The sequence below is a fragment of the Thrips palmi genome, unplaced genomic scaffold (genome assembly GCF_012932325.1).
Source record: "Thrips palmi isolate BJ-2018 unplaced genomic scaffold, TpBJ-2018v1 HiC_scaffold_17, whole genome shotgun sequence".
In the NCBI taxonomy this organism is placed as follows: domain Eukaryota; kingdom Metazoa; phylum Arthropoda; class Insecta; order Thysanoptera; family Thripidae; genus Thrips; species Thrips palmi.
Window position 1 is genome coordinate 7702972 of NW_023144626.1, and position 12928 is coordinate 7715899.

At 66.2% G+C, this 12928-nt stretch overlaps 1 protein-coding gene across 3 annotated transcripts in view; it reads left to right on the top strand.

Moving 5' to 3' along the window:
- Positions 1 to 178: 178 nt before the first annotated feature.
- LOC117643377 (matrix metalloproteinase-16) overlaps positions 179 to 12928 on the top strand; it is a 36344-nt gene continuing 23594 nt past the window's right edge. The window contains exon 1 of one of the 3 annotated variants that reach the window (XM_034382223.1): positions 179 to 892. In XM_034382223.1, the coding sequence (XP_034238114.1) occupies positions 773 to 892 (120 nt within the window). In that variant the 5' untranslated portion in view covers positions 179 to 772. The remainder of the gene's footprint in view (positions 893 to 12928) is intronic. The other 2 variants (XM_034382224.1, XM_034382225.1) reach the window with 2 other exon arrangements.

Consider the following 12928-nt stretch of genomic DNA (forward strand, 5'->3'; position numbering starts at 1 on the left):
CAAGGGTGCCCCCTCCTCCCCCTCCCCCACACACACCTGCCAATGTTATAAAAGCGGGTGTCGTCGTGCCGTGCCGCTTCAGTGACTCGTCGCATCGCGCTGCTTCGCGCGGCCCCGAGTCCCGCCGTCCCGCGCGCCGCAGGCCGAGCCCGCCGAGCCGAGCCGAGCTGCAGAGCCGAGCCGAGGCGCCGTCGCGTCGCGGGGGACCCAGCCGGACAGACGGACAGACAGACGGACGCCGAGCTGATTGGAGCACGGCCACCACCACCGTGGTTTTGGGCTTTACTCTAGCGGCCGTCCGTCCTGTAGTGCCTGTAGTCCGTGGGACCGGATCGGAGCGGGATCGCGGCGTGGAGCAGCCGACTGAGCGGACGGACTAGCGGGCAGCGAGCGGAGCGCGGCGAGCCGCACCGAGCCAAGCCGCCGAGCCGAGCCGCCGAGAGTCAGTCAGTCAGTCGCAGTCATCGCCAGGCAAGCCAGAGGCAGCCAGAGGCAAGCCGCCGCACCGCCAGGCCGTCGCGAGTGCGGAGCGTGCGGAGTGCTTTGCCGTTGCGGCTGCAGTGGGCTGCAGTGCAGCGTTACCGTGGTGCAGGCAGCGAGGCAGCGATCGCGAGCACCCCGACGAGGACCGCGAACCCACTGCGGAGCGCGTCCGCAGGTGGATCTTATCTTATCGCGGGACAGAGCCGATCGCGGCACTGCTGGGCGCGGCGTCCGCGGCGTCAGTGACAGTGAGCAGCGACGTGCCCACCGCGGCACCACCGCCAACGCCATGCACCCCGTCACCATCCTGGGCTGCGGCCTCCTGGTGTGCGTCGCCGCCCTCAGCACGTCGGCGCTGTCCGCCTCCGGCTACGACGCGGACTCGGTCACGACGGACACCCAAGCCATGGTGAGTGTGTGTGAATGAAACCGGCCGCGTGTGAGACGTGCGCCTCGCGGGCATGAATGGGACCCAGTAGTGCATGCAGGGCGGCGGGGCGACGGGCCGGCGGGTTGCCCCGGCAGCCGGGGAGAGATAGCAAATGGGACGGACGGGCATTCCCCGGGTGGGCGGAAGGGCGCCGCGAGGAAGTTTGCTTTTTGACCTTAAAGGACCACCATTCCAGTGTACAGCCCGAGCCCGGTACAGTCCCCTGCTGGCTGGCGCTGCTGGCTGGCGCGGAGGAGAAGGGAACCAAGGGAACACACCCGACGATACTTAACGCAATAAGCGCGCGCGCCACGCCCGCACTGTTTGCAGCCGTTGTCTGCTTGCCCGCTTGCTGCCCTCAGGATGTGTCGCAAGGCCCTCCAGGACGGCGTCGTCTTGCAAGGGCAGGGCCGCCAAACCGAACCAGCACACTGACTCCTATACGGTACTCCCCATGAGTGCGAGAGAGACAGAGCGATGAAAACGACTCTCGGCGGCCGTCCACAAAACCGGCAGGGCCACCACCGTGTACAAAACGTTTTCTGGATTGATTAAGTCCATTATGCACAGGTTGCACATCGCCAGGCCCAGCGGAACAGCCCTGGCTGGGGTCGGGGTCGCGCGGCAGCAGGTGGGGGGCTGGGGGCCATCGGGGGCTCGAAGGGCCCCGTGCGCCGTTCGACGCGGTGGCGGCGGTCGCGGCGGTTCCACCCAGTTTGGGTACTTTTCTGCTTCATTAAACATGGCTGAGGCGAGGGCACGGAGCAGGGCGCGGGGGCGGGGTGGCCGCACTTAAGGGCACGTTGAGAAATTCAATGAACAGAGAAGGTTGCGTCCCCTGTCCCCGGCGAGGACCTGACGGGGACCTGGTGGCGGGCGCGGCGCGCGGCCGCATGCTTGACTGGCTCAGGCCCGCCAGCCCTTGGTCGTTGTTCCAACTTCCAACCGCTGGCCTGATTTCAAGACGACTTTTCCCCCTTGTTGGCGTTTCGCGTTCGGCAGCCGCTCCAGTGACTCGCTCATTTGGGCCGCGCGGAGGGGGGGGGGGGGAAGTCCCTAGGTGGCGCACGTCTCGTCTGGCGGGCCGAGGCACTGCAGACTGATTCCGAGAGTCGTTTTCGTCGCCCTGTCGCTCTCGCACTCGTAGTGCGTTCCTTGTGGGTACCAGTGAAACAGGGCGACAATAACGCGTCTAGAGTTTCGGTCGCCCCCACCGGTCTTCTGGCCCACTGTGCGTCTCGCGGAATGAGTCGGCTGCCGGCAGCGTAGCGGTCGATTATTAGCCGTCTAGGACACGCGGCACACGTGCAGAGCGAACGACTCGAACGACATCAATTCCCTCGCACGGCGAGACAAAAGTCCTTGCAGAACAATCACCGTCATCCGACCAAAGGACAGGAGCGGCGCGTTTCACGTTGCCCTTTCTTTTTTTCGCGCTGCCAAAACACCCGAGTGGCGGCGTGGGCTGCGGCGATGAGCGCGGGGCACCGGCTTTGATGAAATATGAAAGGTCCGTCTCCCCCCCCTCTCTCTCTCGCTCGCTCGGCGCTGCGCCGCGGAGTGTGACGCATCAGTGGGAATTGAAACGAGCCCAATGGCTGGATCCCTGGATCCTCGCGGCGCTATCACCGACGCCAGCAGGCTGCTTCCGGACGGAGCTTCGTCGCGCCGTCTCCCTCGCACCGCTGCGGAAGTTGCGGCAGGCCCCGTGAGTGCGAGAGAGACGGCGCGACGTGTTCGGAACGAGCCAGTGGCGGGCCAGCTGCAGCCGAGACCCGGCGGCTGGAGCCGGAGCGGCTGGCGTGAGGTACAGTGTGCAGGCCGGTGAAGCTTCAGCCGCTGTACAGCGTGTCACACGACCGCGGACGCCGTCCGTTCCTCTCCCTCTCCCTCTCGCGGACCGTCCCGCAGGCGGTAAGGGCGCGAGAGAGACAGAGCGACGAAGCACGGTTGGAAATCGCTCTGGGCGACGTGGTGGACGAGGACGACGAGGACCGGACACAATTGCAATTGTGCATCCCGGGCCGTGCCGGCCGCGCCAGGCCGTTTGCTGTGCGTCGCCGTGGCGTCGCGGTCCCTGCCGAGCGATTCACAGGATCGGTTTGTCGCTCTGTCTCTCTCGCACCCTTACGGAGAGCCCCATGAGTGCGAGTGAGACAGAGCGTGGGCTGGGCTGGGCCGGGATGGGCGGCGCGACCTCGCCGTGCATTTCGCCTTTCGTGTGGCGCCGCGGAAATTTCCAGGCCAATGCCACACCGAAATGTGCATCATCGCGTCCCTGCGGCACTGGAAGTGCCGGCATCGTTTTGCCGACGAAAACGCCGTTCCTGGAGGCCGGCAGGCCAAAGTGCAGGAAATGCCGCATCTTCCTCCGGCTAATTTATTTTTCTTTTTCCGATAATGCCAGTGGCCGGCCACTTTTCCGTCCGAGCGTACTACACTGTACTGGTGTAGTACAGGTGCGGCGACCGTCGGGCGACACACGCCCCCCCCCTTTCCCCCTTCCGGCGAAACGCCATTGGGTCCTTTTGGTTCGCTCTGATAATCCAGCCTTTTTGTGACGCTGTTTACGCCGCAAATCGCTGCTTGCGCTAATCCGGCTGCCGGCACTTGCGGAGCTTGCGGTGTAGTGCTGTGGCCACCGCCGCCTCGCGCCGTCGCGCCCCGCCCCGCCCCGCCCCGCCCCGCCCCGCCCCGCCCCGCCCCGCCCCGCCACGCCGGAAGGCAGTCGACGGCGGCGGCGGCGGTGGTTCCGAGCGGCGGGGCGCGGTACTGCATCCACAAGCCTGCCAGACCGCGCCGCGGCGCGCCGTCTACACCTGTGCCAACCCGTGCCAACCCGTGCCGAGCACAGGAAGCCCGCGTGCAGTGCGGACTGCAGCGCGGACTGCAGCGCGGACTGCAGCGCGGACTGCAGCGCGGACTGCAGTGCGGACTGCAGCGCGGCGCAGCAGCCAGGATCGTCTCGTCGCTCCGTCTCTCTCACTCTCTCGCCATGATGCGGCGTCTCGTAGGGGTGCGAGAGAGACAGAGCGCCGTTCGGAATCGCAGCCTGCAGGCGCGCGGTGCGGGTGACAACGGCGAGGCGGCCAGCAACGGGCGAGTGGTCAAGTGGAATCCATTTGTGTTTGGAACGTTTCCGCAAAAGCAGATTCAGTCGAACCGCGCAGTGTGTAATGCAGGCGCTGAATGCGGCTGACACAAACACGCTAGTGACTGGTTCCGAGAGTCATTTTCGTCGCTCTGTCTCTCTCGCACTCATGGGGCGTCCCGCATAGGTGCGAGAGAGACAGAGCGACGAAAACGACTCTCGGAATCAGTCTGCTGGACGCTGCTGCTGGAACGAGGTCCGCCTCCCTTCCCCTGCCCCTTCGCTTCGCTTCCGCACGACGACTTTGGAACAACACTGGAACGACAACAATCGGGGCACGACTGGCGTACTGGCGCACTGGCGTCGTTTCGCGTGAGATGGAGGCACCGGGCGGCGGGTTCAAGAGGTGGCCCGTGACTCACACACCGCTCCCTCCCCCTCCCACTCTCCACCTCGCCGGACCGCGGTGCCGCCGCCGCCGTCCGACACGATTCCGCCCCGCCCCGCCCCGCCCCGCCCCGCCCCGCCCCGCCCCGCCTGGAATGTGACGATTAGAGAGGACTCTGTTTTCCGTCCTCTGCAGCAATACCCTTCCCGTCAGGAACAAGGGTCTAGGACGCAGACCGCACCGGCGGTGGCGGTGTCCACGCCACTGCAGAGCGATTCCGCACTGTTCTGTCTCCCTCGCATCCCTACGGGCTGCCCCATGCGTGCGAGAGAGACAGAGCGACGAAAGGTTCGTTCGGAAACAGTGTGCTGCCTACCCATTAGGCGGGGGGCTTTTGAATGGCGAGGTGCTTGCCCCGCGTGCCCCCGTGTTGGTCCAAGGGGACGGAGAAGGGGAGGGGGGGGGGCAACAGAAGTGGGACCCCAGCCCGGCTGCTCCAAACGCAGACCAGCCAGCACCACTGTTCGCCAATAAGCACCTGGCCGCCGAACAGCGAAACGGAGCCGAACGGAGCCCAGTGGCGCGGCCGCGCGGCTCTAAGGTAAGGAAGGCCATTGAGTGAGTGAATCACGCTCGGTTTGCGACCGGCCGTGGCGTGGCGTGGCGTGGCGCGGCGTGGCGTCGGCCAGCTCATCGCCTCATCGCCGCAATGTTTTGACGACTCGTCTCGTCCGCCGCGCTGCCGAAGCTGAATGGTCGCGGCGGCGAGAGTCCGCCCGCCGCGTAGAGTGCCGCTTGAATGGGCGGCGCGGCGGCGCCCGCCGAGGCGTTTCGTCGCTCTGTCTCTCTCGCACCGCAACGGGACGGCCAGCGAGTGCGACGGAGACAGCGCGACGACCAGCCCGCTGGTACGGCACGGTGCACCGTGGTGGGGGGCGTGGGCTGGGCTGCAACTGGAGTAATTATTCACTGCACGCCTTGGCCGTCCGTCGTTCCTGCGTTCCTTTCACTCTCTCGCACTTCCAGCCGGCCCGCCGCCTTGCCGTTCCTTTCACTCTCTCACTCGCACTTCCAGCCGGCCCGCCACATCCTGTGTTCCGCGGCGAGTGTGGCGGCACGGTACCGCCGCGGGGCGGGGCGGGGCGGGGCGGGGCGGCCTCTTCCTCCTCGGTGGACAGCTCAGGCCGTTCTGACCCAGCCCCGCCGACGCCTTGCCAAATGGCCCGTTGGGTTTCCCGGTCCGGGGCCGCGACGTCCGCTCGCCCGGCCGCCGCGCCTCCATGGACCGTGGACCGTGGACCAGACGCGTTACCTTACGAATGGGGTAACGACCGGCCACCGGCCCCATTCAATGTCGCTCTGTCTCTCTCGCACTCGCCGTCCTTGGCTCAGGGGTGCGAGAGAGACAGAGCACGACGAGGGCACTGCTCGTGATTCGAGAGCGGAGAAATTAAAAATCGTAATTGGATTGTGGCGCGCGCTCGTGTGGATCGCCGGGCGGGTCCAGGGCGGCGTCCTCGTCAGCGGTGTCGTCCGGGGCGTGGCGGCGTGGCAGGGAATTCCAAGATAAAACGCGTTGACGTCGTGCGGCCACACTGTGGCCGGGGCGGCCCGACGCACCGCTCGCGTCGCCGGCAGAGCAGAGTCGGCAGAGTAGCAGCCGAGGGCGCACGCGGCGCAAGTCACTGCGGTGCGCCCTTGCTTCTTGAAGGGGCGGGTCGCGGTTCGCGTCCCGGCGCCAGACGGCTCATTGACACACTTTCTCGAGGGGAGGACTCGCGGCTTTGCTCGCGCTGCTCGGGGCGGGGCGGGGCGGGGTGAGAGGTGCGCAGCAGTTTGGCGCAGTCTGCGAACCCTCACGGAAGCAGCACCTTAAAAAGATCGCCCGAGATCATCTCATCGAGATATTCACTAGGCCATTCCAGCCCCCCTACTCCGTCCGACGGCCCGGCGGCCCGACTGGGTCGGCCTGCAATCGCACACGCTCGCCCTCTCAGACTCTCAGGACAGCGCTGCTGCTGCCTCGCCCTTCGCCCTGGGGACGTGTCAAGTGGCCCGGCTGCAGGTCGCTCTGTCTCCCTCGCACTCGCCGGGCGTGCCGCGCGGCCCGTGAAGGTGCGAGGGAGACGGACGCGACGGTGAAGCACCGCGGTCGGGTCACGAGGGCGTGGTTTTGGCCGCGCCGGAACTCCAAGGAATCGGGCAAATCTTTTCGGGGAAGCCAATCCATTGGAGAGCTGATTGGTGAGTCACCGGGCCTATTCGCCGTGCGCGCGGCCCGGTTCCAGCAGCGGGCCACGCTACGCCACGCCACGCCACGTCGCGGAGGCTGAGTGGACCTAGTGGACCGCCACGCGACAACGCCACGCCACGCGGCCACGCCGGCCATCACAACAACAAACACCTCGCGTCGCCGCGCCTCGCCGCGCGTTCGGCTGCGTGTATCGCCTGAAAATACGTCGACCCAGCCCCGGCAAGGTCGGCAGGGTCAGCAGCGGGGTCAGGGCCCTGCCTCTCGGCCCTGGGCCCTCGGCTCAAGGTCGCCAATTGGCCCAGTGTCGACGGCGGTGAACTCGGTGGACGGGCCGTGCTCACACGCCCTGCCATCGACTGCCTAGCCCGGCCCGGCCCGGCCCCACGCAGGTACGGCGGGCACGGACCGTGGGAGCCCCGGCTCGGCTCGGCTCCACATCGCCGCGCCGCCTCGATACTGTCACGTGATTGGAGCAGGGGCCCACAGCTGCGCGCTGCGCGTGGACCCAGCCGGCAAGGGACGCAGCAGCACGGCGTCGTCCTGGCCGGGTTGCCGGCTGCTCCATGCTGGCCGTGCTGGTCTAGCCGGTCCCGTTTGCGTCTAATGACCAGCCTTGGACGCCTATCAGGCCGTGGCCTAGCGTGGCGTAGCCCCGGCCGCAGGGCCCTGGCCGCCCTGGCCGCCCTGGCCGCCCTGGCCGGCGTGCCTGTGGGCAGCCGGGCGCAGTCCCACAAGGGCTCGGGTACGAGGGTACGGAGGGCAGCCCCGTCGCTCTCTCTTTCACAGCCCTGCGGGGCGGGACGCACAGTGGGTCAGAAGACCGGCGGCGGTGGCCAAAACTCTAGACGCGTTTCGAGCTCCAGGGTCGTTAAACAGGACTCGAACCGAACGTGTGACCCCATCAATGTATTCCTCGTTCGGGGAGCAATCCATTGGTGGGGTCACATGATTGGTTTGTGCCCTATTTAGCGACTCTGGAGCTGAAAACGCGTCAAGAGTTTTGGCCGCCTCCTCCGGTCTTCTTCTGGCCCACTGTGGGACGCGCCGTGGGTGCGAGAGAGACGGCGCTGTTCGGAATGAGCGTGCCTGTCCTGGCGCCCATTTCGTCCAGGCCTCGTGCAGCACGGTATGCAAATCATCCGGCGCGCGCGCGTCTGCGAGGAAGCGCACCCACACACGCACGCACACACGCACGCACACACGCACTCGCCGCACACACACAGACACGCTCCGCGCCAACCAGCCTGAGGCAGGCCAAGAATTTTTGCGCATCGCGTAGTCTACAGCTCGTGTCCGCACATCCTCATCCGCATGCAGGAGTTGGGTTACGCTCGTGTTAGTGTGTGTGTGTGTGTGTGTGTGTAGGTGTGCGACTCTCTGTGTGTGAGTGAGCCCTGCGCGTGCGCGCCGCATTGCGTGCCGAGCGTGTTGGTGTAGGCGAGTATACCTTCTCTGTATCGGCGTGGCGTGGCGTGGCGGGGCATGCCTTTCCACGTGCTTGCGGACTACGTAATGCTCAATGCTCGCCGGAGAGGTTCGAGCCGAGGCAAACCAATCCGGCATCCGCGCCAAGGACGCGCAAACTTCTGCCTGCCGGTGTCTGTGTACGTGTTTGTGTGCATTTGCACGAAGCCAAGCCCTGGTGGCACTGTCTCAGTGTCCCGGGCGTCCAGCGTGGAACTCCAGTAAGATTACCTTTGGCATAACTTTGACCGTCCTTTGGCCGTCCTTTGGCCGTGAACCTCCTGGCGGCGTTGTATGGCAGGACTGTCATCAGCTGGGCTTCGCCGTGGCTTGGCGCTTTGCGTCGCCTGTCGCTTCGCGTGAGTCCTGTCTCGTGTGCCAACGACCGCGGCGCGCGGCGCGCCGTCCCCTGGAGCGTTCGTCTCTCTCGCACTCGGGGCGTTGCCGGGCGTTGCCGAAGGGTGCGAGAGAGAAAGAGCGACCACCGTGCGCGGAAGCAGCCTGCAGGCGCCGGCCGCGCCGGACGGCGGCGGCATTCAGTTCAGGACCTGCAGGACCTCGTGCAGGAAGTCTTCCAGGACCTCGTCTAGGACCTCGTCGAGGACCTCGTCGAGGACCTCGTCGAGGACCTCGTCGAGGACCTCGTCGAGGACCCCGTCGAGGGCCCCGTCGAGGACCCCGTCGAGGACCTCGTCCAGGACCTCGTCCAGGACCTCGTCCAGGACCTCGTCCAGGACCTCGTCCAGGACCTCGTCCAGGACCTCGTCCAGGACCTCGTCCAGGACCTCGTCCAGGACCTCGTCCAGGACCTCGTCCAGGACCTCCTCCAGGACCTCGTGCAGGACCTCGCCCAGGACCGAGACCTTGTGGTGCCGCGACCGCGACCTCGTCGCGCGGCCAGGCCAGGCGTGGCGACGCTGTCCCGCCGCCCGCCGTGCCGGGGCCCTTCTCGTCTCGAATTGAAAATGACGCCAACATGAATTACGCCATTATGAATTACCTCCGCGCGACTGAACCGCCGAACGCCGTCGCGCCGCTTCCTGGAATTCCCCCTCTTCCCTTTCCCAGCGGCGAAAATAAATAAACGCCGCGCGGGAAGGGCGCAAGTCGATGGAGCACTGCGGATTTTTGAGACCCTGTGCAGGCCAGCCGACCTCATCGTTGATCCCGGAAACATCCACGGACACACTCACCCTGGGCCCCTCCCCTCTCAGAGCGCAGTCGCTGTTAGTTTCAGCACACTCCGCGCAATGGTCTTTGTATCCCTCGCCGTAGTTAGCGCGATGCATCCGCATCCACCAGTGCAGGGTTGTCGTCTCGGTTCCCCCCCGAGGCCAAACTTGATGATGTGCTCCCGGTTTAACTTTGCTAATCCCCAATTTCCCATTTCCCCCTTTTCCCTCTGCGTGCCTGCACTGCGTTCCGTCCGCCATCCCCCACTTTGAATGGAACATGGAACGGAGCCGCGGCCCGCGGTGCAAACTGGGTCGTTTTCCCCTCGGCAACCTTGACGCCCAGAGTGGCGCTAGGCGGCGGGCTGATTGCGAAGGGTCCGTCTGTCTCTCTCGCACCCCTGGCGGCCCTGCGCGACGCCCCACGGGTGCGACGGAGACGGAGCGGCCCTCGGGCACGCGGAGGCAGCGCAGTGACTCGGCAAGCCCGGCAAGCGGCGGCCATTTAATTCAGGAATCGATATCACGGTCGCTAATTCGGACGAAGCGACACGCGGAGCGACAGGCGCGATGGTTCTGGTGACACGGTCGTTCAAGCGTGTCGCGCTGCAGCCACTGCCGCGCTGCCGTGCTCCAGCCGGGCCGGCGGGGCGGGGCGGGGCGGGGCGGGGCGCCTCGGTGTGCCCTTCCAGCGCGCAAGGGCGAGTGGCGGGCGAAGCGCGGCGGCCGGGCCGAGCGAACAGACGGACCGCGGCGCCGGCCAGGCCCGCCTGGCCCGGCTCATTCCGAACACATTTCGTCGCACAGTGGGCTAGAAGACCGGCGCAGGCGGCCGAAATTCTAGAGGCGTTTTCAACTGCAGAGTCGCTAAACGGGACTCGAACCGAACGTGTGACCCCCACCAATGGATTGCTCTCCGAACGAGGAATCCATTGGTGGGGTCACACGCTCGGTCCGAGTCCCATTTACCGAATCTGGAGGTTAAAGCGCGTCTTGAGTTCTGGCCGCCTCCACCGGTCTTCCGGCCCACTGTGCGTCGCTCTGTCTCTCTCGCGACCCAGCGGCCCGCTCTGGGAGTGCGAGGGAGACGGAGCGACGACTGCAGTGGCGTGCCGCGGGCCGCGGGCCGGCACCAGTTCGCACTGCTTCGAACGCGGCGTCGCCGGCCGACTCGCCGCCCACGACCTCACGAGTCTCAAGAATGAAGCGAGACGAGGGACAATTAGCAGTGGCGGTGCCTAGGACGACTCGTGGCCCCCGCTTCTGTCCAGGCCGGGCGCGGCGCGGCGCGGTGGGGCGCGGTGGGTGCCACGGGGGTGCACTATCCCCGATACAGGCGTCTGCTTTTGCAGGAACACTCCCGGGACGGCCGTAGGGATGCGTCAGACGCGCAGCGTGTGGCTGTGGCTGTGCTGGCTGTCAAATGCAGGCGATGCGGCGCGAGCGTGCCGGCGACACTGCAGACTGATTCCGAGAGTCGTTTCTGTCGCTCTGTCTCCCTCGCACTCAGGAGACGTCCAGTACAGGTGCGAGAGGGACAGAGCGACGCAAACGACTCTCGGAATCAGTCTGCTGTACTCCCGAAAAGCCCGCGCTGCGTCTCCCCAGGTCGTCGGTCCTCGCGAGGGAGCGCCAGGTGGTTACGAAATTCCCCGAAGGCGGCGTGTGTCACAGTGTCGCGGCAGGAAGGCGGCGATAAGACGCGCCCCATTGCGGGCTGGTGCGGAACGGCGCCGCCGTCTCTCTCGCACTCACGGGGCGTCCTTTGGAGAGGGAGAGAGAAAGAGGCGTTTCGGAAGCAGTGTGCGGGCGGGGCACAGTGGGCCAGAAGACCGGTGGAGGCGGCCAAAACTCTAGACGCGTTTTGAGCTGTAGAGTCGCTAAATGGGACTCGAACCGAACGTGTGACCCCACCAATGGATTGCTCTCCGAACGAGGAATCCATTGGTGGGGTCACACGCTCGCTTCGAGTCCCATTTAGCGACTGGAGCTCAAAATTCGTCCGGGATTTTGGCCGCTCCTCCAGTCTTCTGGCCCACTGTGAGGGGCCTGGCGGGGCCTGGCGGGGTGGCGCTCTCATTCATTCCCCCGTTTGCGCATTGAATCAGCCAGCCCGTCCGTCCCGCCTCGCTTCGCCTCGCTTCGCCTCGCCTCGTCCTAAGAGGGCTCACCAAACCAAAGAGTGGAGACCATGCGGCCATGTTTGGCGGGTAAACTTGGCTCCGGCACGCCGCCGACGCCGACCGACGCCCCGCCGACGCCCCGCCGGCCTCGCCGCGGTCGCCGGGCTCCAAATTATTCTGGCTCGACTCGGCACGGCCCGGCCGGGCAGAGCGGGGCAGAGCCGCCTCTTTCATCACGTTTTCGGCGTCGTCGTCTGAAGGGCCTGCAAGTTTCATGCCGCCCCTCGCCTGGACCGGCGTGGTGCGCCGTCTTGGTGGTCTTGGAGGGAGGGGGCTGCAGGGGCGGCCCCGCCGACCCCGCCGTCGCCGCGTCGCGCCCCCAGTGTGGTGGCCGCTGTCGGTGTCCAGCGGGCTCATTCCAAAGAGTCGCCCTGTCCCTCGCACTCTAAAGGGTGCGAGAGAGACAGAGCGACAAGCAGTGCTCGGGATCATCCTGCAGGCGGCATACGATCACGTGTGGTCCAGAGCCGTACATCGGGCTCAATGTACGGCTCTGGTGTGGTCTAGCCCTCAATGGTAATGACAGGGTAGGCAGCCCGCGGCGCACTCCTGCCTGCTGTTGCCTACCTGCCGGGCGCTTGCCTGGCTCGCTCTCCGAGGCTCTCATCCTCGCCGTGCAGTCCCTCTCCTGCCCGCTTCTTTTCTTGGCTCGGCCGGTAAGCGAGAGCTTTACTATTGTCGGTGCGACAGTGCGACAGTGAAAGGATTGGCCCGCCGCCAGTTCTCGCCCCGCAGCCCGGCGCAGCCCGCAGCATGACATGGCGCGCGGCGCAGCGACGTGTATGGAACCTCACACACACTGACACACACACACACACACACACACACACACACACACACACACACACGAACACACCAACACACACACACACGCGCTCGCTCGCAAGGGCGTCCGGACCGAAGAAAGAAGTGCGGCCGTGGTCAAGGAGCTCTCGGGCAAATAGACAAGGACGCCCTGATTGCGAAGTTTGCGACTTTCCTCCCCGTTGGTCGTCGGCGGGCCGGGCGGGCCTGTCCTGGCCTGGGCCGGGCTGGGCTGGGCTGGCTGGGGTCAGCCACCCCGTCTGCATGGCAGGCAGGCACGGCACGGCGTGCGTTCGGCGTGCGTTCGGCGTGCGTTCGGCGTGCGTTCGGCGTGCCTGGTGATGAGCGAGCGACGTCGCACCTCGCGTCTCGTTCGCCTCGTTCACACGGAGCGCACGTTATTAACACGTCCGGGGTTCGAATACCGAAGCGGCCCGGCACGGCGCCGCCAGCGCGGCGGGCGGATGGCATCGTAAAACCTCACATTGTTGTTTTCGGCCGCCGGCGGCTGCGTGGATGGTGGATGGATGGGGTCACGGAGGTTCATCACTTGGACACCTCCTCACGTGTCGGGGCGGGGCGGGGCCGGGGTGGAGATGGTGGGTCTGGTCAGGCCATAGCCTAATCCATATGCATGGTGCATACGTAAGCCGGGCGGT